The sequence below is a fragment of the Ixodes scapularis genome, unplaced genomic scaffold (genome assembly GCF_016920785.2).
Source record: "Ixodes scapularis isolate PalLabHiFi unplaced genomic scaffold, ASM1692078v2 PGA_scaffold6__148_contigs__length_123643588, whole genome shotgun sequence".
NCBI lineage: Eukaryota > Metazoa > Arthropoda > Arachnida > Ixodida > Ixodidae > Ixodes > Ixodes scapularis.
This window is the reverse complement of record NW_024609881.1, coordinates 120,291,376-120,315,996: the sequence shown is the minus strand read 5'-3', so window position 1 is coordinate 120,315,996 and position 24,621 is coordinate 120,291,376. Positions and strand designations below refer to the sequence as shown.

Below are 24,621 nucleotides of genomic sequence, written 5' to 3'. Positions count from 1 at the left end.
CCCCACTTGCTGTCTTAATTCCTTTAAAAAGCTACGGCAACTGACGAAGCGGTTCGAAGTGATTGGTCACCTGGCGGGCAGAGACTGCCCTCCCGGATTGGGCAGCACCTCCTCGTGCAGCCAGTGATGCGCCGCCAATCGCAGCTGGGCGCGGTGCAGGCGCGCACGCACGGCGGCCTCCACCTGGTCTAGTCGCCGGAGGGCGTCCCTCCTGCGGCAGGCGCGCTCCAGCGCTCCGGCTGCGGCCTGGGCTTCCGGCGATCCGCCGGACCACAGTGCGGACAGGGACTCCAGGGTCCGGGTCGCTGCGGGCTCCGACCGGCTGTCGGGGGGGGCCAGGAGGGAGCACAGCGTGGCACCCAGGGCCAGCGACGGAAGGCCGAGGAGCTGGAAATGGCAGAAGCAGACGACGGCCGAAATCAGTGATGAAGGAAGCAGACGATGGTAGAGCCATCGTCTGCTCTTTCCGTGCCGAAGCTCGATTCCTCGAACCAACTGGAACCTTCGCAATTTACGAAATTTCTCGGGCAGGCTTTTCAGCGTACCTGGTTGCGGTAGACGGCGGCGATGCAGTGTTTGACCGGGCCGAACATGTGTTCCTCTGTGTCGCTGAGCAGCTGTCCGCAGAAGAACTGCTGCATGCACAGCAGGGACTGCACAAACAGCAGGTCCTCCCGGTGGGAAGACAGGCTCTCCAGGTGGGGTGGCTGCAGAAAGAGGAGGTCGTGCTCCAGGTGCCATCCGTTTCACAAACTCAAATTGCTGCTAACTAGAGTGGAATACCACTAGAACAGACTCTAGCTGAACAAACTTCTTTAAAAGTTCCCAGAAAAGTTTTGTTTTGTCCAATAATGCATCCACCTAAATGAATTTTCACTTATTCAAAATCTTTGTTGGGGCCCCTTGAAGTTTGTTCAAGTGGAATTTCACACCAACGACAAAGTTCCGTTTGAGCCAACATACCCTCCCAACTTTCGTTACATAGCCATGACCCTCCCAGTCAACGACTGTTGATCATCGGCCACTCAACTAGCCCTGGATTGGCTACTTCTTCGTTTTCCAAGTGACCTATCATTAGCCAATCACTTTCTAAAGAACTGCCACATGACTGCTCATTTTCCGATTACAACCACCTGCTGATTGGCCAACTACCTCTTTATGAAATACTGACCGGAGAACCATCTGCTATTTAACGATTGGCTAACTAACTTCTAATTGGGTAATACTTTGCTGATTCCACTCTTGTTGACTGCCCTATTATCGACCAATGACTGAAACTCAACAGCCTCTCATTTGCTGCATTTTGATCAACTACCTTTCACACTCCAGAAGTAAAGTGGAGCCAGTTGGTGTGAACAATTTGTTACCCGTGCTTATCTTTTGCACACTTTTAAGAAAGCAGGTCAGCTCTAGAACTAGGCACGAACAGAAGAGGCTAAGTCTTCCACGACCCACAACTGGAATACCTACGCAGAGAGCGGTGGCACTCCAAACGACATCCACGCTCTTCCAGTCCAGGTCAATCGTATCCAGGGTGGAATAGAGATTGGCAAGCTCAATGCCAATCTTTGCGAACAGGCCGTGGAACCCTTGCAGCAACATCTGTCCCGGGTTCATGCCTGCAATGACACCAGAGATATGTCAACGACCAAAGAAGACCAACAACAGCTGACCAGTTCAGTCGGAAAGCACAACACACAGAATGCCTCATTTCCTCACCGCCTCTTAGTAGCAGTTTTAAGGATCCTCACCCTCAACCTCTGTAAGCCAACTTAAAACTTACTTGCTCCGTCGTTCACTTTCAGCAGGTCTTGAAACGCGTCTTTCAGGTTTTCAATGGCCGGGTTTGCGGCGTACTGCACGGGAAGATGCATCGTTCGCACAATGAGCCAAGCAAAACGCACAGTACCACCAACAAACTACAGCTTCCCCCTGCTAACATTAGCAAACATCTCTCAGTGAAGTCACAAAAAAAAAAAAAGGTGATTGACTTCGAAAGAGCAGGAAATGCGCGAAAAACTTCTCCAGGTTTCTCAACGACCTGGGTTGGCTTCAAGCCAAACTCCCCAAAAAATTATACATGCTTAATCATGAAGACAAAGAGTAGGGATGTATCCTGTACAAACCACACTGTGTGTGATTTGTGCAAGATTATAAAATCTTATTATTATCTAATTTTTCAGCAATATTTTCTAATCCTTTCCATTTAGTTTAATTTATTATCTTATTTTTTACTTTATTATATATTTATTTTATTTAACATACCTCAAATCATTATACGGGTGGGGATACAAATTGGATGCCACAAAATACAACATGCAATGATGCACTTCTTACACACAAAACGAAACCATAAGATAAAAAAAAAAAAAGGAAAATAGCAACGTTGATAAATGCAATAAAAAGAAATTCACACGCACAGAGGCGTGAGTACCGCAAAGTAATAATTCACATTATGTTTTAAATTTTGTTGTATCTGTAATTTCCACAATAATATGGGGCAGAGAGTTCCACTGGGAAATGGCAAGCTGCAACAGTGAGTTGAGAAATTGATTAGCACACAGTTTTCGTAAGCAAATGTTATGATGATGTCGCGCCTAAAAAATTGCGGTAAGGGGAAGGTAATAACTGGGCCTTGACGGGAACATCAAAATAATAATGTTGCAAATGAACTCAAGACCTTACAACCGGTGCCTAATGAAGGAGAATTCCCTTCATGTTTCTGGGGCCGACACGCTCGTAGATCATGAATAATGTTTAAATATAAAACAAGCTCCTTGTTTTGAATTCTTTCTATTTTGTTGATCACATAATCCTGATAAGGAGCCCATATGACACCAGCATACTTAAACAGAAACCTGACGAGTGATTCGAATGCTAGAACATGAGTTTCAATACTAGACGCCAAAAACAATTTTCGCCTAATTTTTGCCCAACGATTGGCTTACCTTATTTACGACGCAATCAATCTGTTCAATTAAGCAGCGAACACACCCGCTCGAGAAGCGCCCCAGGCATCATAGTACCGTAAAATCCAGCAGGAATGCCCTCCCCCGGAAGATCGCCCGTCCAGTGTTTCTGGTTAAATATCCGCAAGACTGAAAATTCCAAAACATCCCCCACCCCCATTTGTTGTCGGAGGTTGTGCGACAACCGACGGAAATCGCATCAACCGCGCGACACGTGGTGCCGGAACGTGTGACAAAAGAGTTCACAGCGGGTTCCCGCACGCTCATCGCGCCACGAAACACGAATCTGCCGTGTCCGCGGTCTGCGACATCAGTTCCCTCGATGTGCAAGTTCCCGCGTCTTACCGTCTTGTTCCCAAAGATGGGCACCCTATATTATTTACCATTTCTCTCTTCTAAATGGGCGGGCGTTCGTACGGGATTTTACGCTAGGATAGACTGCAGGAGAGTGTAAGGAAACGCCGACCGTGGCTCCCTCGGTGACCCGCTGCTGCGTCTGCGCGACGAGCTCCGTCAGGTCCGGGCCCTCGTGCGCAATCCCGTGCAGGGTCCTGACCAGCGAAGCAACGCTCGTGTCGGCGGCACGCTTCAGGGCCTCAGGGAGGATTACTGTCTGGAACTGCACGCTGAGGTCCTACGAGGAGTGAGCGGGCATCCGTTTGGTCGAATGTTGTTGAGGAACCGACGCAAGAACGAAAACACACAAACAAATTTTGTGCAACACTGGCGTGCAATTCAAACGACTGAAAAACTAGTGCTCAGTATTTGTCTGTCCCAAATAAGCAAAACGTTACAGTCAAACCAGTTTATAACGAACAGCAGGAAATGCTACGATCAGTTCGATATAGCAAGTAGTTCGATATAGCAAAGACCCATTTACAACGAATTTCCACGATGCGTTCGTTGTAAGGCGAGAGCTTCTTTTCCTTTCTCATATCTTTGCTTCTGCCTTGTAACAACGTGCTAAAAAGTTTTTTTTTTTTTTTTTGCATGCGTGTAGTTTTTTTTTAGCTCATCTCCCCTTCTGAATCACTTCCCTTCACTCAATTTCATTCGCAACTTGAGCTTTTGGAATTTTCTTTCTTTCCCAGTTTTTTTTGGGAGGAAGAAACAGGCTAGAAGTCGATTGTTTGTGCATTTTTAATCCTTTCCAGGTGGAAAAGTTTGACATAGCCAATATCTTGTTCGTTATCAAAAGTACTTTTTACATGTATTTTTACTTAAATTTTCAGTGAGTTCGATATAGACGATAATTCGCTGTACGTGGGTCGTTCTAAACGGGTTTCACTGTATATGGACCCGACAAAATAGTGGCCTTATTTGGCAAACTGGTGTTTTCCTTGAAAGTGTACCCTTTGGTACGTTCTTCACTTTATAAACAAGGTACGTACAGGCATAAGGACTAGACAAAACGTGCAAACAATACGACTGCATAAAGACTTAAAGGCATTATGAAAAGCGAAAAACATGCAAACACTACAATTCCTCCCGAGGGAAAATGACGGAGCAAAATGCATACCGACTGTCCGCATTAAGATAAAACAACTGTAACAATAATAGTAATTTACAATTGAAATAAACTGCGTGACGCATGCTGCTTAGAGACTAAAGCCAACAGCAATGAAAGGACAGCATTTTTTTTTCTTGGCGGGAAGCTAGTGCGAAGTCACCTGCGGGGCATAGCGGAAAAAGACCCAGGAAATGGGAATGTGGCGAAAAACAGGAATTTTAACTGTAGCGGTACTCACGAGCAATGCAGCAAAAACATTGTAGATGGTCTCAATCACACCGCACATGGGCAGCATTTCTGCCGGTGGGTCCTGCAGAAGACATAAGACGAGCGTAAGTTACCATCTTCAAATCAGTCGTATATTAATACGTGCCAAAGCTGGCTCGTACCAAAGTATTACGGTCAAAATCGACATTACGAATAGAAATGTATTGTGCCACCTGCGTGAAATCAAGTTCGGCAAGGCACTGCACACCAGGGGAGCATTTATGGGGCCTCCTCGTTTCCCTCCTTTAGCGGTGTACGCAGAGATCATCTGGTGTCACACTGAGACACCTCGTGACATCGCAAAGCCACGTGGTACCACGACGTCAAAGTGTAGCGTGACGCCGTGGAAGACCGAAAAACGCTACGCATTCAGAGTGTCCTTGGGAGGACGTCGGCGTCACGTGACGTTGCGACGTCGTAGAGGCCAACGGAAATGCCGAGACTTGACTCCACAGATGCTGCGCGAAGATGCTGGAGGGAAGGCGTCAACGACGAGAGGACCCACCAGGCGTGCGAGCAGAGCGGCCGTCTGCTGCGCGAGGAAGCACTGCCCGTGCAGGTCTTGGAGGAACCAGTCGCTGCCCCAGAACTGCAGCTCGGGCAAGTGGTCCCCAGAGGCGGCGGCCGCCGTCTCCATGACCAGCAGGTTCTGGCTGCAGGAGCACAGGCAGCCCAGCAGGGCCCCCAGGACACCCACACGGCCACAGCTGCCACCCTCCTCTACGGACCCTGCGAGGAGGAGGCAGCACAGAAAAAGTTTTGGTGGCAAGTCTGTTCACATTGATCTCTTCCCATCTGTTGCTTTCACCTTGCTTCCTAGGCTTTTTGAAGTAATCTGTTAGGCACCGAAAGATTACCCCAAAAGCGTTTGTGTCTCGTTACCTAGGAGCTAGGGAATCAGGCGCACGACCCGTTCGACGTCGGTCGGCTTTATGCCAAGGATAGAGATAAGCTGCGCTAAATGTTTTACTGTTTGCTCCTTCGGTAGCGGTGAGCTTTGGGACGCTCATAACCCACCTTCTTCCCAAGCATCGTGTTTCGTGGTCGCACGAGTTCGTATACAGGGACTAAAATGACGCTTTTGCAAGTCGCTCGGCTAGCACAACGGGTACGGCGTCGGAGCGTTGACCGAGAGGGTGTTGGCTCGATTCTTGTCGAGGAACAAAGGGATCTTTGCACAGATGGCTGCTTGCGTTGTTTTTCATTACAACGCTTCATGATACCCGACACCTAGGTGACAACCCTAAAACGCATCCCACATTAAAGCAGCGTCGTGAGCGTTACCAGAAAAAAGTAACAAAATACGTTACTCGGACATAAAAGGAACGTGTCACCAACCCACGTCGCCTCACTATCAAAATAAACGCGTTACCGTTACAGTTACTGATAAAAAGTTAACGCACATTACTTTTATGTTTTTTTTTTTATTCATTAATTGATAGCGACGGTGTTTTTTGAGACACGAGGACAAAGGATATGGGCGTTGTGGTTTTACTAGGATAGGAATGTTTCTGTGGGGAAAAGAGAGGCAAAACTGGGTATACCTAGGATGAAAGCACGAATTCACACAACTCGGTGCCTAGAAACATGAAACGAATTGAAGCGTAACTTTTTAAATCTTGGGAAGAAGATGCAACAAGTAATAGAACTATGTTACCCGTTGCTTGAAATAAGTAACAAAATTATGTTACCCGTTACTGTTTTGAAAATGCGACGATCTCATTGCCACGGTACCGAAAAAAGCAACGCGTCACCAACAATGCCGTTACTTGTGACTCGCTGCAGCCAACGCTGGTCAAAATGGGATGTGGTATGGCAATGCCTAGCGAACCTGCAGTCTTTTGCGACTACAATGCTAAAAGAAACGTGGCAGGATCTCACCTTGGGCAAGGGACATGAGGGCCGCTTGGGCCTCGGGCAGGTAGTCGTTCCCTTCGGCCTGCCTCCTCTCCAGGATCTAGAGATAAAATATACAACAGAGATTTTCTTATGGTATCTAGTATTTTTTTACAATATCGTATTTACTCGCATAATGAACACACTTTTCTTCTTTTTTTCGAAAAAGTAACACATTTGAGGGGGAGGCGTTTATTACACAGGGTAAAATTTTTGCATTTACACACAGCTCACTCAGCATGGACAGCAACGCGAACGTTCTTAGGCCTAACCACTTTCACGCTATCACTGTTCGAAAGCGGATAACAGACGGCGGCATGTTTGTTGACATCAATGCATCCGATGGACGAAGCACGTTTGGGGCCGGGCGATTTCTCGACCCCAGCTTTGCTAGGCATGCGCGCCGCTTGGTTTCACGGTTGATTATTTCCGCAACCACGCAACTGCAGCCATTACGAGAGTGACTTGGCTTGACTTGTCCTGGCAGCTTGGCAGCAAAAGAAAACTGGCGGGCTTGGTGGCTAGCCGGCTAGCTAGTAAGTTGGACGCAGTTCAAGACACACGGATCCGAAAATGAAAAGTGCGCTCATTACGCAAGAAAGAAAAAAAGTCGAAATACTGATGGCTGTTCGGGGGGTACATTCATTATGCAAGTGTGTTCAGTATGTGGGTAAGTACGGTAACAGTTACAAACAACATATTTTTTACGTTTACTATTACTACATTTATAAAATGCACATTTATATAGTTGCGCTGATTCAAAGTATACCACGGTAAGGCTATCTAAGAGTATGTTTTGAAAAAGGTTTTTCTGTTTTCTCACAATTCAACTTTTTGTCACAACGCAAAGCTTTTTTTTTTTTTTTTTTTCATTGGTATCTTTGGATCTAGAATTTGGATATTAGTACTTTTTCAAGGTTGGATACCAGAGAGTGCAACGAGACTAATACCTCTGGAAATGTTAACTACAAAATTTTCTAATTTGCAAAGACTTCAGTGGCTCATTTCTAATCGGCAAAAGAATTTCGCCTTGGGATAACTTTTTCTAAAAAGGTGCTAAAATGATAAGAACAATATTGTTGCACTTTCTATTGTTTGCAGAACAAGCTGACATACTACTTTGTAGCATGGTTTTAGATAGGAGGTATTGTAAAAAAAAGTGAAAGTCATTTACAACTCCCTGTAACGCTGAATTAGAGCACAGCTCTTGAGGAGGAGGAGGGGAAGGTACTGAGGGGGGGGTCACGTAACCTCGTGGGGGTGTCACGTGACCTGGGAATCACGTGACCCCCCAGAGAAATTTTTCTACTAGGGTAGATTTAGCGGGGAAATATTTCCGCTAGGTTTAGAGAGAAAATTTTTCTGCTAGGTTTAGGGGGAAATTTTTCCGCTAAATTTAGCGGGGAAATTTTTCCGCTAGATTTAGCGGGGAAATTTACCCATAATGCACCGCGCGGTTACGCCGATGGCAACGGTGACGCCACTCAACCCTGAAACAGGCGCCTAAGAGCCGAGCTCTAAAAAAAAATTTGGGCAAATGCCTTTGTGATAAAGTTACGATTTCTTTTTATAAACATAATAGACAGGAAAACAACATGCTTACGTTTCTGCTTAGTGTCAAAAATAAAATTAGACGCGAGAATTTTGTATTGTTCGAGCGAGAAAGGACAGAAGAACGCTCAAGACCAGGGTCTCCCTTTAAATTGCAAATGCTCCCCATGGTTTGGGATAGATACTCTCATCAATCTAGGCTTCCCCTCGTTGCAAGAGATCGCAAGAACTCGGCTGAAGCAAAGGCAAGTGCCCGAACGGCTCTTTGGCGGCAACCCAGAGGCGTGGCGGGCGGCAGGGTTTGCTCACGTTGACCAGACACGCGTTGCAGTCGGCCACGGTGCCCTGCAGCTCGTAGTGGCGCGCCACGGCCGCCTGCGCCGCGGCCAGCTCGGTGCCCACGCCGTAGTGGTGGTGGAAGTCGGCAATGACGTCCTGGCAGCGCGCGAGGGTGAAGTCCTCCTGCAGATTCTCCAGCCAGCGCTGCCAGTGCTGGGTGCGGCCCGGGTGGCACCACCCGGAGGGGCACTGGACCACGATGGCGGCGTACGTGCCCAGCAGCTCCAGGGACGTCTGCAGCGAGCCGCGCAGCTGGGCCACCAGGGAGAGAAGCTCCTCCTCGCTCTGCTCGCACTGGGGTCACCAGAAACGACAGTTCTAAAGCATGAAATACGTTTTAACTCAACCTCCCCCCAATCCAAAAATTTTGTTTGTCGGTTCATCCGCGTATTTCCCGCTGAATTTACCGGGGCAAATTGACGTCGCATAATCTATTTGACAATTTAGTATCCACACAAATTTATGCGTCATGTGACCCGCGCACCAATTCAGTTTTCCCACTAGATTTGGCGGAAGAATGGATGTCACGCGACACGTGTACCGAGTCATTTTCCCCGCTATATTTAGAGGGAAATTGAAGCCACAGGACGTGATGCCACGTAACCGAGATTTCAGCTGCACGTCAAAAGATCCCCGGGCGGTCGAAATTAATCCTCGGTCCTTCGCTGCGGCAAGCTATGTGCCCTTCGTTGGCTGAAACCAAGTTACACTGAAACCAAGCCTAGTGTTCAACTTCCTCACCCACTCCAATGCGCCAACATAAGAAGCTCCTGTACGACTCCCAACCCCTCAGTCTCTTCACAAAAAGCTTCCCTAAGAACGGTTTGCAAAAACACCTTAGTGACGAGACCTCAACCAGTCTGAAACGAGCCTGTCGCCAACACGCGCTCCTACCGCAGTGCTAACCATGTCGCCAACTTGGTGTTCTTGCGGTTGCTTAGAGAGGCTCTTCCCCACTTTGCAGAGTTTGCCTAAAAACGCGGTGCAGCATTTCCTCCGGCCACGGACGAACGATGCTCGCACCCCCAGACACAAAAAGGCACATCACCTGCTGCAGGAGTTGTCCCTGCCCCGACGACTGCAGGAACTCTGCCAGAGGACCCAGCGTTGCCACGGATTCGAGGCCCGGCTCAGTGGAGAGTGCCTGCCGCCACTGTTCGGGCGGAGAGCCCGAGGCAAGGGCAGCCATGGCCGCGTTCTGCGAGCAAAACGGAAGGACTCCAACAAAACTGTAGCAGCTGGTCCCTGCCAACGGTCTATTGCCAGCTACAAGCTCGTAATGAATGCAGCAGTCCCAATACTGTACTCATCCTGCCCAGAGCCAGCATGGATGTCAGACAATTTTACGGTTGCTCATATTAAGACAAGCGGGAAAGAAAAACCCGCACGTTGGTCTCTTTGAGTGAAACTCTGATAACTGCAACTTTTAGAAAGTTTCTTTGACACCATTAGCTATTGGGCAGGAGATTGAACTATAGGGGGCGCTCTGACCCGTTTGTTTTCCCCACGCTCGGTGTTTACTCAACACAAGGCCTGTACACATGCCAACAGGCCTTATGGGCATGGCCATGTCATCTTCTACAATAGAGCGCGGGGCACAGTTTAATGTAAAAAATACTAACAATCGACGAAGCGACGTTAAGTGCCGGATCTATCTTCTGAGAATGCGAGCTTGACCCACTTCGGCTTTTGTGCTAAGCTGGGATCGTGCATGCTGCATTGTTCATGCAGGCCGTCGTGAAAACAAAAGAGCCCCTCCTCCCCCTCGCCGGAGAACACGAACTCCAGTCGAACGCTGACGCCGCGTTTGGTTATGTCGGCCGAGCGCTGCGTCATTGTATTTGTTGTCCCCATCCGTGTAGTTGATAAGTTAACCGCTTGGGGCGTAACGGTCTGTCCTCCTCCCCAATACTGCAGCCACGGTGATTTCCAAAACCAGAATGGAAGTGACCGTTACAGCTTCAGGGATTCGCGTCCAGTACGTTTGTCAAGTGTCGTTGCTCTGGCAGCTAAAAGCGTTTAAAGTGTGCTCCAGTGCTTTCGGGCTAAAGATGGCCCGAGTGTGTTCTCTGGTCATAGGCGGTTAAGAGCGAGCACAACGCACGCGTGCAGACACAAATGCAGATGTGTGAACGGGCTTTTAAGCTCCAACATGTACCGTTGTCAAAAGCAGGAAGCTCGCGCCGGAGGCAGGACAACTTAAGCTCCCTCCCGTTCTCACCTTGTCAGCGACTATAGCCGATATCGGTAGATAGCCAATACCTATAACCAGCCAAAGCCGGTCACCAGCCGACGCCGGTTAGCAGCCGACGTCGTTTAGCAGTTGACGCCGGCTAACAGGAGACGCCAGTTAGAAGCCGACACCAGTTGGCAGCTAACCCCGATTAGCAGCCAATGTCGGTTGGCAGTTGACGCCGGTTAGCAGCAGATGCCGGTTACCAGCCAAAGTTGTTTAGCAGTTGATGCTGATTACCAGCCGACACCAGTTAAAGGCTGATGCCGGTTACTTGCCAAAGCCGGTCAGAAGCTGATTCCAGGCAGCAGCTGACCTTGGCCAGCTGCTGCCAACCAGCGTCAGTCGCTAACCTGGTCCACGCTTCCTGGCTAACAGCCGACGCCGGTTAGCAGCCGACGCCAGTTAGCAGACGCCGCGGTTAGCAGCCGACACCATTTAGCAGCCGACACCGGTTAGCAGCCGATGTCGGACATCAGCCACTGGTAGAGGTGTGAAGTCCCTCCCCCCTCACCTGTAGCTGGCCCCAGTGGCGGCATTCCTCCAGCTTCTCCCCGAGGGCTGAGAGGGCAGACTCCTGTGCTCCCTGCACCAGGGCCCACTCGTGGTAGCGGGACGGAAGTGAGAACAGCGGGTGGTCTTTGCCCTCCGAGGCCAGGGCCTCCTCCAACAGCGTCTGCTGGGCGCACGCCTCACCCAGACGGTGCTCCGCCACCTGCACCGACGCCTGCGAGACGCCACGGGTACCCCCGTCGGTCGGTTGTGGTACGCGAGTCGCGGCGTGCCTAGCGGCGTTAGCTGAAGAGCGCAAAGATTTGAAGTTGCAACTTTGAAAGTCTAAGTTGGTAGCTGCTTCGAGGGTAGGAGTTCCGACTCGCAGAGTTCAGTGTTCACTATATCCCGTGGGCCAGATGATCTTACCCACGCCATAACTGCCAAGTTCGAATAGCTCTATACCTGTAGCTTTGAGATAACTCTACAACAGTACAGTTAGAATAACACTACAACTGTACAATTTCTACAACTGTAACTGCACAATTCGAATAACTCTAAACCTGTTCAAAATGAGAAACTATATAACTGTACACTCAGAATAGTAACTCTAACTGCACAAGTGAAGTAACTCTATAACTGAGCAATTTGAATAAATCGCCAATCAGAACGGTTTGAAACTATTCTCCAGATAACTATAGTCAGTTACAGGTTAAGAAGGTAGCGGCAAATGCCCCTCAAAGGGAATCAGATATCCCTCCGCCACCTTTGCATCCAATAGCGTCCCACCGTTTCCGTGACGTCGCGGACAACGCGCGAGGAGGGTCTTGCCTTTCTGTACATATTTGCTTTATCTTTCGACTTCGACTTAGCATTGTGGAAGCCACGAGAGGGAGATTAGAGTTCTCCCCCACCGACGGAAACAAATACGACTTTCGGGGACTAGCTTCCCCCCCGATGGATACAAAGGCTGCTTTCAGGGGCTCGGTTCTCTCTCCGAGGAATACAAAGGTCGCTTTCATAAAAAGTGGGATCGGAGACAAGTGGGGAATCCATTGAAGTGGAACAAGGAGCGTTTCCAGTGAACTCTTCTTTCGACTGCGGAGAGATTTGAAACGGGCGCATCACACTTGTGGGAGGAGCTTCTCCTACCTTCTTGACTTGTAACCGACTATACACAATTTCAAGCACTGCAACTGTAAAATTAGAATAAATCCGTAACTGTACAGTTCCAATAACTCTCTAGTAACTCTATAACCGAGCAATTGAAATAAATCACCAATCGATTAAACATCCAACTATTCTCCCGCCAACTAAACGATTCCAAAAACTCTCCAACTGTAGAATTTGAATAACTTCACGAGTGCACGATTCGAATGACTCGCTCGACACAAGAACCGCGTCGACCCACCTGCGCCTCGTGCCACTCCTGGAGAGAGGTGGACACTCGCTCCAGCGCGCTCGCGAGCTGCTGCCCGTTCTGTCCCCACTGCTGGGCGGTCTCCCGCAGCCGGATGGCGAGCAGCGCTCCGGCCATGTCCCGCTCCAGTCGCGAGGAGGGTGACGCCCCCCCGCCGCTGTCCCAGTCCACCAGGGGGTCGTACACGAAGGCCTCGAGCAGCGTCAACAGCGTCTCGCGGCCGCGACGAAGCACCTTCAGCACCTGCATGCGAGACGCAGAGAAGCGATTCTATACAAGCATGCATGAAATGAGAAAAAAAATGGCCTTAGCCTAATACTTCTCCACACAAAGCCAATTGACACAGAATGCATCCTGTCAAATCAAAATAGGGTGACATGAAGTCAACCTGTTGTAATCTGCTTGCTATCTCAAGTCATGTGGGCACATGGTCAGTAAAGCTATCGGCCATTTGGTCATGTGACCATGTAATGTCATAGTGTCGGGCGACACCGTGACGCCATAGCATTACGTGACTTGGTGACGTCCCATGACACGGACGTCATAATGTAGTGTTGCCATGACGTCATTGCGTCAAGCCAAGGTCTTATGTGATGTCATGTCATATGACAGTGTTACACATTGTCATGTGACATAAGTCACTTGACACTCATGACGTCACATGACAGTGTCGGAGATTGTCACGTGACATCACATCCTATGACAGAGTGTCGCGCATTGTCATCTGACTTATCATGACACCGTCCGCTAGATTTTGTGGGGCACAAGTCTGATAAATTTAGAGGACAATATTCCAAAGGTTCTCTGCGATGCACTTTTGTGCACGTGCGGCGGCGCGAGTGTAGAGTTTATGGTCACACACACGAAAAATGTATGAAATCCTAGCCACGAACAGCTTCGCTGTAAAACCAAGACATGTGAATACAGACAAATTTAAATTACTCATTGTGCTCTTGCATGCATTTGAATGCAAGCACGAATGCATAGGACAAAAGAAATGGTGGGCACACAGCACACTGGAAGTCTCAAACGAGCCCCCGCAAAATAGGAAACCAGGGGGCGAGGACGTAAACACCCAACTGACCTGTTCGCAGGCTAGCCGGAACTGTCCCTCCACGCCTGTGACGCCCAGGGCTGCTTTGATGTTGGGTGTCATGCGGAAGGGCACCTTCTCGGGCACCCTCAGGTTCTTGCCCTTCTCAAAGCACACGTTGTAGTCAATGTGCACCACCTGCACACAACAGCACCACACGGGGGGTCACACCCAATTCCGGCGGGCCTGATGGTTTCAATTCATAACTCGTCGTTCTAAGCAAAAAACAAAGTGGCCATTTACACGCCAAATAGTCCTCAGCTCCTAAACTTTGTCTACTGTTCCCGTCCCGAAAAAAGTGGTTTCCTAGTTTTATCACTATTTTAGAAGATCTGAGACACATATTGATGTATGGTACGACTATCTGCTAAACATTTCTTGGTACTACAAGCATTATAGTTACAAGACCTCCAGGCCTCTCCAGCACTTACTGTATCATTGCCAAGACTGGGAGAGGCTCCTCGGCTGTTTATTGGAAGAGGCGGGCATTCCTCGAGATTGAAAAGTTTTTACAGCACTAGCTGCACTGGGCGAATGTCGTGTTGCCGGCAACTAACAAAACATGCGCACGTTTATCGCAAGTGGCTTTGGTGCCACGAGAGGGCGGGTCCAGCAGCGATACCCTCAACCTTTTGCCAATAATAGTCGCAGTAGAGGTGCAGTGCATTTGGCCAATCGCGATTGCACTGGGATTCACGTGATTGTCCTCCTTGTTAACGGCTCGTTCTCGCCTTCGGCGGCACATTCTCTCGTCACACTAAGCCTCTGCGGACAAGAATGGGGCGGCCGAAGCGTACGTTGGAACAAGCAGCGGCTGCTAGACGGCGCGCCCGCAAGAAAGGACGTCGTCGACGTGTAGGCGCCGACGGTCTCACCCCATGTGTTAGGACGCAACGTATCTGACTACAAGATTGTGTTGTGTGTGAAGGTGAAGCGGCACGTAGAAGGGAACGCTACTGAGTGAAGAACGGACATGCCGGTGTGACCGAGCAATCTGTGCGGCGCATCCGCAAGAACGCCGTTTGGTGGTGCCGTTTCGCGCGTGATTGGTCGTGGTTTACGAGAGACACCGCACGACGCGTCATTGCTCGAGGACTCGGCAAACATGCCAGCTGGAGATGCGTTTCAGTCGCCGCACGATCCGCGGTTCAACGAGCCAGGCGCCCCACCTCGCCGGAGCGCAGGTCTAGGAGCACGTTGTCGAGGTGGCGGTCGCCGAGGCCGATGACGTAGCCCACGATGGACATGACGGCCGTGGAGCGGTTGAAGGAGCACGTCGTCTGCCACCAGTGGGCGGCGCTGGCGGACGCGCACCACAGCTCCCTCGCCACCAGGTCCCGGGGCGTCTCGTCCATCAGCTCCTTCAGGGTCTGCACCAGCACCGAGACGGGCCACTCCCGCCGGTTGTCCAGGTTGGTGATGCCCTGCACGCAAGAGCCATCGCCCAATCAATAACTCCATCAATCGGTCATCTGACCAATGAATCAGTCAGTCATCTGACTAATCAGTTAACTGATCAGTCAATGAAGCCAGAATGGTTGCAGTTCAGCAAGCTGAATGTGCACCGAACAATCAGTACTCTCGTCTGTCGTCCGGGTCGGTGATTCCCTGCACCTGATAGTCATCGCGACATGCCCAATCAATATGGCGTTCCTTGGAACAGTGCCGCAAGACAGCCAATCAAAGTTTTCCATCAATTCGCAGCTACAGACTACAGGCTTCGCTCCATGGGAAAGGGGAGTTTAGGTGTCGCTTGGCGCGGCTTCAAAAGCTGATAACACCGGTTCGCTCCATGGGACAGGTAACGCATTAAAATTGTACAGACCTGCATCAATCCACAGTACAGTCGGAGCGATAGCTGCAAGACGTCACGGCAAAGTCGTTGGGCTTCGGCGTCGCGTTCATGCACCGTGGGGTGCATAAACAAAAGCGTTCGGAATGAAACGAACACCTGACCAATTTATTTTGAACACCTTTGTTTCTTTTCTTCTGGAGTGCATGAAAGCGCATCTTCTGGCACGAGCTCTTGTTATTGACCGTGCTACAATAGCATTCTGCTAAGAGCTTTTTTTTTCTTTTTTTACGGAGAGCACGCGCAGAGGGCATTGGATACCACAAGAATCCGTTGCAGCGCAGCTCTGTGGAAAGGCCTCCGCATAGCACACAGCAGGCCCAGGTTCGATTCGTGTGGGCAGCGGGCAATCTCTTTCAACGATTTGTCAACATTGACGACGGACACCTTATGCCCTACTACAGCTACAACATCAAAAACAAGGACTACAACTACAACATCAACAACGAAACAAGAACCATTCTCAAACAACGCTCTTCCGTGGAGCTTGTCAACCGACGGATCTAAGAACGTCCTTCTCACCTGTTCCTTGAGCAGCGGTGTCAGCTTGCCGTAGAAGAGCTCCGAAGGTCGTAGCGCGGGGGCCGCTTCCCGTTGCTGCCAGCGCTTGTAGAGTGCAAAGAGTGGGGTGACCCCGTCCAGCCACTGGATCAGACCCGACCTGGAGCCCAGTGGGGTCACGGCATAGTGGCGTGCCCTCGGCGCCACGCTGCCCACATTGCCTCCGCCGCCACCTCCGCGTGCGAGGAGGTTGTTGCAGATGGAGAGGAGCTGCATAATGCGCTCGTCCAGATGGAGGTCTTCCATGCCCTTGAAGAGGAACGTGTACTTGCGGCCGTCCGAGCCCTGGGGGAGGGCAAAGAACGAAAAGTGTGAAATCTTCAGATGGCGGCATTCGGCGAGAGATGCTCTTTCGCCAACATACCGCAAATGGATTGATTTTGGCTTATGGGGCAGTATTCCTCCAACAACTTTCTCTGGCGTCTGCGACTATCCGAGCATTACTGTCCTATTAATTTGGCAAAATAAAGCTGTCTACCGACAATGAGACCAGTGGTGTGCTGAACTTAGCCGACGAGACTCCTCATAGGTGGGAACAAATCCTAAGACACAAAGCCTCGAATGTTCATTCGTATTTACATGATTCCCAACTGACATGCAACAACAAAAAGCGGGAGGTCAAATTTTTTTTGCACGTGTGTACAGGTTTTGTTGTCTCGAGCCAGACATGTTTTGGTCAACCAGTAGCATAGGCAGAAACTCTTTTTGGGGGTGGCTGGGATTTCTTTTGAGGTTTGGGATGACCTTTGGGGAGGGGGAGGGGGCGGTTCCTGGCATAATGTATGTGTATGTTATAGGTAGAGTTCCGTGTTTCCAAATAAATCCGAAAAAGTCTGCCGGCAAATTTTTCCGCAATTCGGATTTATCGAAGAAAACTTCAAATTTTGAGCTCAGAACGATAAACTAGAGAGCAAAAAAGACAGTGTCTTCTTGAATAAACTTCATAAGAGCACAGGATCAATGGTCCTGAGGAGATGTCACTTTAAATTTACTTCGAAATCTCAAACTACTGACAAAAGGGGTTTGCCTTTTAGGTTAGGTAAGGTTAGGTTAGCTCGTCAAGGTTTCTTCAAGACAACGGGTCATGATACTTGGACTTTATTTATTTTATTCTTGAATTTAAAATAAACTGGGAAGGCAGTCAAACAAAATCAGAATTTACGGATTTCAAAATCCTCAGAATTTCACAGAAATAAACTCTGAAAACATGAAATCCTAATTTTAGGATCTATTTTTTAAGACGGGAGAGAGGGGCTGCAGGTAAAATAAAAGCTTTTTTTTTTCTTTCCCTATATTTACCTTTAAAACTGAAATTTTGAGGAAGCGTCCTGCAGCAAGTTAAAGTGGCACGGGGACTGGATGCTCACCTGAAATCCCAGCTTCTTGGGCTTGGTCTTAGTGGGGAGCACAGCAATGGAGGACTGCACCGCAGCTATGCGCACGTCTCCAGAGCACCCCGGCATTGGAACCTGCAGCAAGAAGACCCGATGATAGCATTGCACAGCATTATTAGTTCTTTATTGGCACAAATAAAGGCTTTATTATTATTATTATGATGATGATGGCCTTGGGCAGAACTCAACAAAAAGCTTTGCGGCGGGCCGTACAGTAGACTCTCATTAGTGCTGTCTAAGACTAATGTAAAATTTTTTTCTTTCTGCATTTAAATGAGCTTAAAGCGTCAATTTCCTCATGAAACCGTAGCCAAGGGACAGAGTGCTTTAATTATCCGTTAACACTCCGTCCCTTAGCGGGAATCGAACCGCAGACCCCGTGCTTCGTTCCACAAACGTAACCGTACACGGGAGCATGGCAAACACGTCGGTCCAGCCGGACATGCGTTCCAGGTTTGCCGAGGAGAGAGTTTTGCTCACCCTGGAGTCCCTGAGCTGGGCGAGGGCGGGGGAGACGCGCTCCATGAGCAGCTGGGGCCCCTCGTCGTGGGGCCTCCGCTGGAGCCGCAGGTGCAGGCGCCTGAGGGCGGCCCAGCTGGCCTGGGGCCGGGAGGGGTCGGCGGGCTCCCTCAGGGCGCTCAGGGTCTCCTCGATCAGGGGCCCCAGGGTGTCCTTGAACCAGAGCTCGTGGGGGGTCTCCGCCTCCCGAGACACCAGGCTCTGCAGTTGCTCGAGGACGCGCAAGGTCTGCGGGGGGAGGAGGGGGGTAGGGCGGAAACGTAAGGGTTTCATTTTAGCCGCCTCGAGGGCATCCGGAAGATGCCTTAGAATGCCGAGGAGGCTAGGGCCGCTGAAGAGGCAAGAACAACGAGAAGGAGCCCCAGTTGCCTCGCCTTCGGCACAAGTTTCCTATTTCCGACCATGCTTCAACGTTTCGTGTAGCTCGAGAATTCCAAAAACACGCCCTGCTGTTCTCACTCTGACTATAAAGTTGCTAAAGAGCTGCAGCTACATTAAGAGTAATGGCAGCCATCGTTTTGCAATATTCAACCCTCATTGGTGCATTAGTGTAACATTATTTGCAACATCTAGCGGTCACTAGTGTGTTTCTGTCGCAAATTCTGGAATATTTAACGATCATTTGTGGGTTTGAGTGACATATTCCATAACACTGAATGCTGATGAACGTGTTAATGTCACATAACGTTTCTTGACGTGCCTGCCGCTCACAGGAGCTGCCCTTCTGACTCAAAGAGGCAGATAGTTCTGAAATTATTCTAGACAAATTAGAACCTTCGGGCAACATCATTTCATTCTGTCGCAAACTGTCTCCCATCAAGTGCTTCCTGCGCTCTCTGTAAGGCCTGTCAGCAAAGGTCAGTGTGAGTTGGCAATGCTAATGCTACGTAACAAAATTAGTAATGTAGCTTCACACCGGAGTGTGACCTTCACGGTTAGTGTAGCCAAGCTGTCGCTAAAGCCGTCTGGTACGACAAAGTCCATCACGAGATCCGTCGCAGCTAAAAAGGTCCGTCCACTCACGGGGCAGAGGAAGACGGCGTGCTTGTCTCGGATGAGCGACTCTCGTTGGGCGGGGCTCAGGCTGGGGTTGTTCCGCACCCGCCCCACCTCCTCCTCCAGGGTGCGGATGCGCCGGTGCGCTTCGGCGCTGTGCACATTCAGCGCGCTCAGCCACAGCTCGTCCCAGAGCAGCGTGATGCGTCGCAGCTCTTGCACCAGCGAGCGGACCTGGGCAAGCGTCGACGAGAGAGAAAAACAAACGGTGCTAAGACCTATATGTCGGTGGAAAAGCGTGCCAATGAATTGTAGGTGGGACATGGCTGCTAAAGGCACTAAAGAAGTGTTCCAAGTCCATCTTGTGGGAATAGAATAAGGGAGTGACCGATAGGCAAGATAAAAAATAATTTACTGGTTAGTATAGTATTGTGCAAATATTTGAAATTTCAAATATTTGCGCAACAAATATTCTCACAAATACACCGGAACCAATGCAGGGAGGCCACACCTACAAAAGCGAGCTCTGTGGATGTTGCTCCTCCACGGGGTAATGGTACTCGGTAAGAGGCGCATTCAACGAGACAACCCTCCTTAATCAACACCCTTAAAAGTATGCATATTGCAACTGCATACTTGGGAGAGAACACTTTCAAAGCGGGATGGTGCAAGCGCGTGCCTGGTGTATTTAAAAAGTTACTAAAACCTTGTGAATGTTGATATCTATATTGCAGTAAAATTTTCAAAATTAAACTGTGGCTGTTATGAGAGAGTTTATGTTAGGCAGAGATGCCCTGACAAACTGCATTCATCATTCGTGATTCTTTTCTTTTAATTTAATTCGAGATTGAAGAAAGAATATTTGCATACAGCAAGGTTCATAAATCCACTCAAAATCAATCAGGTACAGCTGGGCATCTTTATAGGCTTCATTTCATGTCAAATACGTCATTTACTTGTCATCCCAAGGCATTCAACTTACTGAGGTCACAGTCCATAAATATAGTAAGACTAAAATTAGCTTATGAATGAACAAGTGGAAGCTTGGGAACAACCTTCATGAGTTCAGCTAGGTTTTTGTTTCAGCATGGTGCAACAGTAGTGAAAGGCTTGGAGAAACTATTCAATATTCGATTAAAAAATATTCGGCCAAAACCATTATTTGTTTCGAATGCGCTTCGAACTCAAAATGCCCTATTCGACTACTAGTGAAGTAAGTTCTTCAGTTTATTCTTGCCCACAAATTGGTCACCCAGATGTGATGCTCAAAATAGGAAGACGTGAAGCGTTGCAGGAATACCCCAAAGGTGGCGCCTATGCTATCTCGTCGTAAGCCGTCGCAAGCGGTCGCCGAGAGGCCGATCACAGTCAAACCCAAATGTCTTTATGTAACCACTCGGATCCCATCTCTTCAAAGGAGACGGCAGCATCAAGATTATAAAAGCTCAATCGTGCTGACAAAGACTGGTAAGTGCAGATTGTGCGATAGGCCTTCAGGGAAAAAGAGAAGGGCATCTGGACGACACCGCCTACCAAAGATTCGTTCCCATTTCCGAGACACACCGCGAGATGCGCAGCTTGTCACCGAATGTTCCCAGAGTACCAAATTCTATCCGCTCCGCTCACTTGAAGTCAATCCTGCAGAATCCAGTTCTGATTGGCTAATTTAGCATGTGGCAGAAGTTAGCAGTAGCTATTTTAAAGATCGGCCAAAAAAAAAACAAAAAAAACTGCATATAAAACATTTTTGCGTTACCACAGCTCCGCACGGGTGGGAGCTCTGGGCGTCGATGAGTTGGGACCGATGGGAAGGTGCGTTGATTTTCTCTAGGTTTCTTTTGTATCAAGTAGCCACTAATATGATTCGCCAAAGAAGACTGCTGGGTCGCTTCGGTTGCGCTGGTGCTGCCTTTCGAATTCTACGCCTCAGACGCTAAGCCTAACACACTCGAGTTCGATCTGTTTCGAGGCGAGAGAGAGACACGAGACAGTGAGGAGCAAGTCACGCGCCGCTCGGAAGGAAGGAAAGAACTTTAATAAAAAGAAATCAGTGTCGCCACAGGTCGGGAACGTGGATTGAAGAGCTCGCACGAGAACAAATGCAGCACTGCACAAACTTCGCTTTGACCACACAGGGCAGCGAATGGGTAGGAGCACGACTGTTGTGCCGCGACTCGGTTCTGAAACGGAGTTTGGGAGTTTCGATACTCGGGGAACACTTAGTGATCCTAGGCACAGTGTGACAGGAAAGGCTGAGAGGCGTGCAACTGCACCTCTGCGTACCGCACCAATGAGTTAGTTTTTTCTGGGCTACGAACCACCGACCCTCGATAGCTCAGTCTGCAAAGCACTTGGCTCACAATCTCAAGGCAGCGAGTTCAAATTCTGCCGGGGAACTGAAGTCTTTTCTATGGTTTCCTGCGAGCGTAACACCGTGCAACGCCTCTCGGCATCCGTTTTTCGTTTGAGCCGGCTGTTACAGCCCAATGTTACAAAACTCCGAGAAAATCTGCCGATCAAACACATTCCGCGCCAATATACAGATAACGAATGCAGAATCCAGACCCCGCAGAGGCGACAAACCTCACCTGCGTGATGGTCTGGCCGTCCTCCGCAGCCAGCGTGTCCACCAGCGCCGCGTAGCTTTCCCGCATCAGGGCCGAGCTCGCGGGACCCTGCTCCTCCGCGCCCCGGCCGCCCCCAAACACGGCCGCGCCGCCCACCCCTCCGGGGGGCTCAGGCAGCGCCCCGACCACGGCCGGGAACACGATGAGGTGGGGGTAGTCCCCCGCCAGGCGCGAGAGCAGCCCCCGCACGCTCTCCCGCACGTAGGGCTCCGGGTGGCTCAGCCGCGAGAACAGCTGCGGGATGATGCCCCGCCAGGGGGCAGTGGGCGTGGACGCCAGGCCCCCCTCCAACTCCCCCCGCAGCTCCGAGGCGTGCTTCACCACCAGGCGCAGGAGGCGCAGGGTGGCCGTCACGTTGGTGTCGTCGTCCTGGGAAGGGGCCGAGTTCGCTTATTGTCTCGCTAGACGGCCCTTTGCAGAGCGTGTGCGCGTCGTGATCTAAACCCCAGAGACACAAGGTCATACAGGCTCGATCGTGCCGACAAAGGAGCATGGAATCTGAACATGATTGTAAACCTGGGACTGGGGCAGAAAAGAGAGCACAACAGAAGGTAGTAAAAGAGGAGGCAATGTCTCAAGTCTCAATTGAGACGTTGCCTCCTCTTTTACTACCTTCTGTTGTGTTCTCTTTTCTGCCCCAGTCTCAGGTTTACAATCATGTTCAACTTACACCAGCTCGCCTGCACTAGGACTATTTTTTCCTGGAATCTGTCCCACACAAACCACACTCTGCATGTGGTTTGGGCTAGATTTTTCATTCTTACTATAGATAATATTTTTAAATTTTTTCTTCACTGAAACACTAACGTGCAGCTCTGACGTCGTGCCACGGAGTTGTCATTGCTTGTGGCACAGCACACGCACAGTGTCCACACCTGGTGTGGGAAATTGCCTACTCGTTTGTAAACAGCTTGTTGTTCTATTTATTTTTAGTTAATTATTCACATTAGTTTAATTTCATTATATCATATGCATTTATTTTTGTGTTTATGTATTAATTTTTTTTATTTTCTTATTTCTATTTGTTTAATTTTATTAATTTCTTATTTTTTAGTTATTTATGTTTTATTCATTTATTTTTAATTATTTTATTTAATATTTCTATATTTTTTTATTTATTCCAGCAGAGCTGTTAAGGGCTAGTTTCCCCAGGATCGTGTATATGTACCAGCAAACAAATGTAGACACAACACTCTGGACAGCTACCGCCATCTACGAGCGACGGTGGCAAGCTTTCCAGCCTTTTTACACTGGCACGCCGAATTGCGGCTAACTCCATTCCCACCGTAGTACAGCCTCGCTGGTCTTCCTTCCTCACCGGAGTGGAAAGGCTGAAAGTTTTTTTCTTTGTATTCAGTTATTATTTACATTTAAAACGAGCCGGCACGTTTTGCTGAGAGTGCAATGCTTCTGGAGCAGCCAACCAATGTGGCACAGCAGCCATAGGCACCACACCGACCAAGGTTTGAGCACCGCTGGGGCGTCTTTCTTACGTCAATTCTACATGGGCCTCTGTAAGCTCTACATATAACCTGCATGTCGTGCAACACTCCTGGCGTGTTGCTCGTCCACAACGCTCGTTCGAGGTGCCGCGCACGCTGCAGCATATTTTGCGGCTCGGACTACACATGATTGCACTCACCATGACAACATGCGATGTCGTAGTGTCGTACGATCATGGAACGCCTAGTTGTGGGACGTTATCAAGCTTCTGCAGCTTCTGATGAAACGTTTCTCTCCAATGGGCATTCGGTAACGGTTCGACTTTATTTTACTCAGTCAATACGGAATCCTACAACACAACACTAATTGAATAAGAGCTCTTCAATTTTAAATAATAAAAAGAAAAGACCTAATCAAAATGGTATACAGTATCTTGGAGCAGTATCGCATACCTTACGAGTCATGCTGATGGATACCTAAAGCCCTAGTTTCCGGATTGTCACCATTTCATCACCCGGTGAAATTTTAATGCAGAAATAGCTGTTGCAAAAAAAAAAAAAAAACCTAAAATATTCTTTCACTTATAAAAAACAAAAACTTAAAAATATACTAAATTAAAAAAAAAAGCAAGGATGTACAAGCATGGCATCTATGGCGAGGTCCACGCCACAAACTTGCCTGGTAGTTCAGCTGCAGGTACTTGATGTATGCACTGGCAGAGGCCCTGTAGTACTGATAGGTCTGGCCGACGAGGCGGGACCTCGCCTCCAGCAGAGACTCGATCACACGAGGCTCCAGGTGGGGACACGCCTCTTCCAGCTCTTGCTGCAGCCCTGGCCAAGCCCCCTCGGGTCCTGGCTCCGCCCCCAGGGCCCAGTCTCCGCCCTCGGGGCAAGCCTGCTTCGTCAGAAAGGACACCCGTGTTACCAAGAGTATGCTACATAAAGATTGACGGTTGAGTCTCTCCCAAACTAAGCCGGCTCTTTTCCTTTAAAGGGCAACTTCGCTTCCTTTTGTTTTTGAAAAAAAACAACAATGCAGTCCTCTTCAGTATCCCCTTAGGAAGACTGCACGTCAAATATTACGACCAGTTCTGTCTCAATGTTTTTTAAACGGTCCGGCAAACTTTGGAATGCGCCAAGTTGCCAAAATCGGCCGAGGCTGACTCTAACCGGCGAATTGAGGCGCAATCAACGGTGCAGTCGCGGCTATGGTGTCGCATAGCCAACATTGAGCGAAAAGTCATCAACATTGCTACTGCTTGTTTGATTTTACTTCTCCGGGCAAGTGTAACGGGTGACATCAGCAGCACCTCCTTTCGGCATTGCCTACTCGACGGGCGTAATGCACCCACGTAAGCGCTTCCCAGCCCTAAGAGCCATACGGCCGTTACCTCCGTCTCCCGCGTCACCGCCATCGTTGTCTCGCCGTCAGTGATAGTTGTCTCTCAGAGTTCCGT

The 24,621-nt window shown here is 49.3% G+C and overlaps 1 protein-coding gene across 1 annotated transcript in view; it reads right to left on the bottom strand.

Moving 5' to 3' along the window:
• LOC8040304 (serine/threonine-protein kinase SMG1) overlaps positions 1-24,621 on the bottom strand; it is an 85,311-nt gene that overhangs the window by 11,268 nt on the left and 49,422 nt on the right. The window contains 20 exon segments of the mRNA XM_042286109.1: positions 71-387; positions 546-707; positions 1,471-1,619; positions 1,784-1,856; positions 3,436-3,603; positions 4,718-4,789; positions 5,252-5,475; positions 6,628-6,703; positions 8,503-8,826; positions 9,581-9,730; positions 11,280-11,492; positions 12,669-12,920; positions 13,762-13,908; positions 14,940-15,194; positions 16,145-16,468; positions 17,551-17,652; positions 18,058-18,324; positions 19,120-19,326; positions 21,681-22,088; positions 23,841-24,059. Of these exon segments, the coding sequence (XP_042142043.1) occupies positions 71-387; positions 546-707; positions 1,471-1,619; positions 1,784-1,856; positions 3,436-3,603; positions 4,718-4,789; positions 5,252-5,475; positions 6,628-6,703; positions 8,503-8,826; positions 9,581-9,730; positions 11,280-11,492; positions 12,669-12,920; positions 13,762-13,908; positions 14,940-15,194; positions 16,145-16,468; positions 17,551-17,652; positions 18,058-18,324; positions 19,120-19,326; positions 21,681-22,088; positions 23,841-24,059 (4,109 nt within the window).